This window comes from Strongylocentrotus purpuratus, unplaced genomic scaffold, assembly GCF_000002235.5.
Source record: "Strongylocentrotus purpuratus isolate Spur 01 unplaced genomic scaffold, Spur_5.0 spur5_contig_837, whole genome shotgun sequence".
Lineage (NCBI taxonomy): Eukaryota > Metazoa > Echinodermata > Echinoidea > Camarodonta > Strongylocentrotidae > Strongylocentrotus > Strongylocentrotus purpuratus.
The window spans coordinates 290,974-296,299 of NW_022145543.1; the positions used below are offsets into that span (position 1 = coordinate 290,974).

The following is a 5,326-nucleotide window of genomic DNA, read 5'->3' on the forward strand; positions in this document are numbered from 1 at the left end:
TGGATCCGCCCTGACTAACGCGGTCCGATTTTGGAAGAATTTGCGATAGCATTTTATATGAACATTCAAACATGCATGGTTAACTCTAAATGGTCGAGAATCCGAATGGTCCTATGAATAATATAATCAAAATCTCAATGGATTGGTGGAAGAAAAGCTAAATCGGCTCAGATTAGAAGTGAAATTAGGAATTTTAGATTCGTACGAAGACAATGGGGATTGCTACGGTCGACGTCCTTTTAATGCACTGCCTTGAATGGACGTCACACGTATCAGTCCACGCGAATCTAAAAGTCCCTATTGTCTAGTGCAGGCCTTCTCAACTAGTTTATTAGAAGTGCCAAAACAAAAAGAATTTGTAGTTGAAGTGCCACCCTGTATGTTTGACTGAGCCGAAAACGGGTGGGGTCCAGGGGCAAAATCCCAATGGGGGTGCAGGGGGCGGAGCCCCGTGAAGCGTTGGTGGATTTCAGGGCTTTGTAAAGGCCCAAATGGGGCATTTTTTAACATCATTTCATTCCACAATATAATCAATCATGATTTCATATTGATGTTAAAAAATTAGTACAATTCCCGGGTTCAATTACACTGTAGGTAAATTTATATGTAGTATTTTCTTGTGCTATAAACACGGGAAATGTCAAATAAATAAAAGTGAAAATCAAACAAGCAAAAACAAGATGTTTCCAGAGATTGGCAAGCTAATTGTTGTTCAGAGCTTAGGTTTAGAGTAGTATGAAATGGTAATAAACGATAAATTCCCCTTTCTTCCTGTTTGTTAAGCAGGCATTTTGGGCTCAAATTCGACTGCGACTTCTTGATTTAGCTGAGTATTTAATTCTTAAATATAGGCCTATATTTTCTTTCTTTCTGTTTTTATGTTGTTAAAACAGTCGCGCGCCACTCCGACTGACCGAAAGCGCCGCCAGTTGAGAAGGCCTGGTCTAGTCAGTGGCGGAATTTTCGGGAGCAAGAAAAAAAAAAAAGTTGGGCCCCCTCCCCTAAGAAATCCTGGATCCGCGCCTGGGTCTAGTGTCTACGTCTTGAAGCCGAATCGGCTTTTGCTCTGACTGGAAGAGTTTAATTTCATCTGCCCTTTCATATGACACCTCAATCAGGAAAAATGAGCCAGGAATAACAAAGTTCTGTTTGTTTAAAGTAATGTTTGCATTTCCATAATTTGATTTAAAAAACGAATTCGTTTTCACTGGCTGCCCGCCGTAGCAACAAACAGAATTGGCAAAAGATTTAAGTCCGTTTCGTTGACAATCAGCCATGCATGAAGTATTTCGTTTATGGCTGGTCCTCAACGATCCAATAGGCTATTTTCGTAATATAACAAAATTTAATGCATAAGTCTTTGTGAAGTGCCTCAATACAAATTATTTCATTCACCTGATAAGAATAATGGTATTTCAATAGTCATAATGCAAACTGCATATATTAAGTGTTGCTAGATAGGTCAACCCATGTTTGTCCTTCCTGGCAACAACTAATGTATGCAGTTCGAATTCTGTCTATTGAAATACTATTATTCTTATCAGGTGAATGAAATAATTTGTATTGAGGCACTTCACAAAGACGTATGCATTAAATGTGGTTAAATTACGAAAATGGCCTATTGAGGGTAAAAATTTGGGGAGATGTGAAGATTAAAACATGAATAATCGAGAATCTGAATAGTCATAACAAGTAAGAATAAGAAAAGTTAGATCGCTCTGAATCGCAGTGACAGGCTTTTGTCTCCCCCCCCCCCCCCCCCTCTCTCTCTCTCTCTCTCTCTTTCTTTCTTTCTCTCCATATTATTTTGTCTTCCTTTGTTAACCGTCTCTCTATTTCTCTATTTCCTTTCTCTGCGTTTCCGTTATCTCTCTTTCTCTCTCTCTCTTGTCATATATCACTGCTTGTCCCTTCTCTCTCTCTCTCTCTTGTCCTCTCTCTTGATTTTCTACCTTTCTTAGTTAAATTTATTTTCATAAGACACTTATTACCACAGAGAGTAAATGAACAGGTAAGTTTTTAATTTGAAAATATAACGTATTTAAAATTAATTGGAAAGTTTTGCTGAAAAACAATATATAAAATATGCCTTAGTTATTAATATATGCTTCAGAAATCCCATAACGATGTTTTTATTAATATTTGCCTTACCCAACTACCGTTAATATTATTACTTTTCTTTTACGGGAAAATTCGAAACGTTAACCAAAGATTCGTAAACTCAAATATCAATTCAGTAATTTAAATGACAAATTGAGAAATGTCAATCTGTACAATGAGCTTATTTATAAAATACTTCGAAGAATTCGATATCACATTGATGTAATTTAATTTGATCGAACCATTTAGCAGTTCGATTTGAATGCTTGGACTAAGTCATTTTGCACTTCCCCGAACTACTATTATGTTTTAAGTTTTTTTTTTTTTTTAATGTCGACTGCATTATGAGTGATTCTATCAATGGCACCGGGAAGTAAAAAATCAAAAAAATCACAATGTTCTACCTTCAAGTATCAAGACATCACAAATACATTTAGTAACATTCTATAATGATTGGTTTAATAATATATATAAGCATGCTATGTGTGATGATTAATTAGATGGTGAGTCCACGGGATACAATGGTGAAGAGACCATAGGCGAATCCAGCAACGGTTGGAAAGAAGGTAACGGCGAATCCAAATGAACGGTAGAGAGGATTGTAGTGGTATCCAACAGCGAACGAAAGGCGTCCAATGTTGAATAGCAGGACCAGGCACGGGATGATAAAGAGCTGGTCCACATCAACGCACGAAGCAAGAGCCAAGACTGCGAATACATGCAGAGCAGACTGCTCAAGAGTGTTCTGCAGAATCCTGTTGGAAGTCTTGAATCCCCTGAGAGAATGCGGCACAGGGGCTATGGGGTCGACTCCCAGGGCTTCAAAGTTCTTGCCTCGAAAGCGGAGAACGTTGAAAACGGCACCCATGAGGGGCAAGGCGGAGAAAGCAAGGCATCGGAAGACAAACAGTAAGCGTTCGCAATCCGGCAGATCTGGCGGGATGTTGAACTTGAAGATCGAAATGTTCTGTTTGAAGACATAACTGGTAGAGATCGCAAAACAAATGCCAATTGCGATTTCTATACAAATGGTCACGAACTTGCTCTGAAACATGTCGTTAGTTGATGCTGGACGGCAAACAAAATTACAGTAATGCTAAAAAAAGTTCATATATTTCATATATCAATTTCTATCAAGGACCATACAATTATGATGACGCAGAAGTTGATTATGTTGCCTCATCCAATGCAGAATTAATTCAAAGAACGTATGAATTACCTTCGTGTAGTAAAATACAATGTTCAGTGTAAAGACCTGTTCAAAGTGTACGTATCCTTATGCCGGTGGACGAGTGCTATGTATATAATGGTCAACTAAACAAAAAAAGATCGAGATACTATAGGCTATCTAAGATTAAGTGTATTCAAGCAGAATAAAGCTCATTGTGAATTATTCAGTGAAGTGATCTGTATATAATCTGCACCGTGTCTTGTAGAATTAACCACAATTTGCTCGATCACTTCCTAGTTCTATTTTTAAAGTTGTCACAATTTTGGTTCGGGACTCACGGAAAAGGGAACGAATCTAAGTTATCTTTTTTGAGCTCGTAAAAGATCGTATCAATCACAATAATGCTTTAACATTATATATTCACTGTAGGCCTACACAGAGCCATTAGCAGTCATGTTTCTATACCTCAGCATTACATGATTCTATTGATGCATTTATTCGTTACCATGGCATCGGCTGACGAGCCGCGCATTAAGATTATTAATTCTATAAAGTTTCAAATTGCCAGTGATCAACGTGGTAATTATTTTCAATGTTTATCAGGTGAGGATGTTATCCGAAGAGTGCACGTGAGGCTATGATGAAGAGAGCGTAGGAAAAACCAATCAACGTAGGTATCCAGGTTGTCCCGAATCCAAAACCCCGGTACAACGGATCGTAGCTGTACCCAACGTAGTAGACAAAACGACCGATGCAAAAGAGCAGAACCATGCACGGAATGATATAGAGCTGGTCCACTACGACGCTCGAAGCGAGTGCCAAGATCGTCATTACGTGCAGCAGGGTCTGTTCAAGGGTGTTCTGCAGAACCCTCTCGGCAATCTTGAAGGCCTTCTGAGAGGGCGCTACAGGAGCTATGGGATCCGCACCAAGGGTCTCCATGTTGGAGAATCTGACACTGGCGACTTTTCTCACGGCGGCAAAGAGAGGCAGGGAGGAGAAGGCCAGACAGCGAAAGACAAATTTGAAACGTTCGCCATCAGAAAGCTCTGGCGGGAAGCTTGCGAAGTTCTCTTTGAAGACATAGCGAACAGCAATCACAAAACACGCGCTCGCTGATACCTGTATCATAATTGTCCATTGCTTGCTACTGAACATGTTGAGTGTTAGTTCAAAGTAACATTAAGAAGGAATGATGTCAAGCTTCCACTCTATATGGACTGTATATTGATTCCTGAATGTCTACAGGATCGGAGGCAACCGTAATCGTGCATATAATGAACTAAGCAGAAATTTGCGATTCCGCTTTATATATGCATGCTGTACTGATGAACAAAACGCTTCAAACTTCATAGGCTGCAGACGACAGTATGTCATGTCCGATAGGCCATGCCAAAATAAACAAGACCATTATACATACAGCGGAGGTGCAATGCACTATGCCCCACTCACACCAAGGAAACCAACACCAGACTATCACACACCGAACCGGTGTGAAGTTTGGTGCGGGGTTTGGTGGTGTGACCGAGGTATCATGGATCAAAGGTTCAGGTCATGTGTATTATTAGGGAATTTTCGATTTGCGTGGACGTGGACATGTGACTTTCTTGTAAGGCACTGACCAGTGGCGTACGCAGGATTTTTTCAAGGTGGGGGGGGGGGGGAGTTTAGAATCGGGCCAAAAATTTCGCAACGACTCAGCCAGCCGCTGAATAAGCGGGGGGGGGGGGGGGGGGGGGGGGGGGGGGGGGGGGGGGTAAGAGGACATTTTTTTTTTTTTGGGGGGGGGGGGTCTCGAAATTTGACATTTGACATTTTGTTCCGTTGGGGGGGAGGAATAAGGTCACCTATTTTAGGTCAGCCTTGGCATTTTTTTTATTTTTTTATTTTTTTATTTAAAAAAAAAATTAAAAAATAAATAAAAACGGGGGGGGTTGGGTTGACAGAAAACATACACATACAAAAAACTCAAGGAGGGGTTAACCCCCCCCCCCCCCTGCGTACGCGCCTGGCACTGACAGTCACATGTGACGTCCACGTTCTCGTCGTGCAAAT

At 40.5% G+C, this 5,326-nt stretch overlaps 1 protein-coding gene across 1 annotated transcript; it reads right to left on the reverse strand.

The window, feature by feature from the left end:
* Positions 1 to 2,429: 2,429 nt before the first annotated feature.
* Positions 2,430 to 4,909, reverse strand: LOC105437474. Its single transcript, XM_011664110.2, has one exon. It carries the CDS (start codon positions 4,427 to 4,429, stop codon positions 3,884 to 3,886), a length of 546 nt encoding a protein of 181 aa, XP_011662412.1. The 5' UTR covers positions 4,430 to 4,909; the 3' UTR covers positions 2,430 to 3,883.
* Positions 4,910 to 5,326: the final 417 nt, after the last annotated feature.

Bases quoted from the DNA above. Each gene is read 5' to 3' on its own strand.
- LOC105437474 (XM_011664110.2), bottom strand. From the start codon at position 4,429: ATGTTCAGTAGCAAGCAATGGACAATTATGATACAGGTATCAGCGAGC.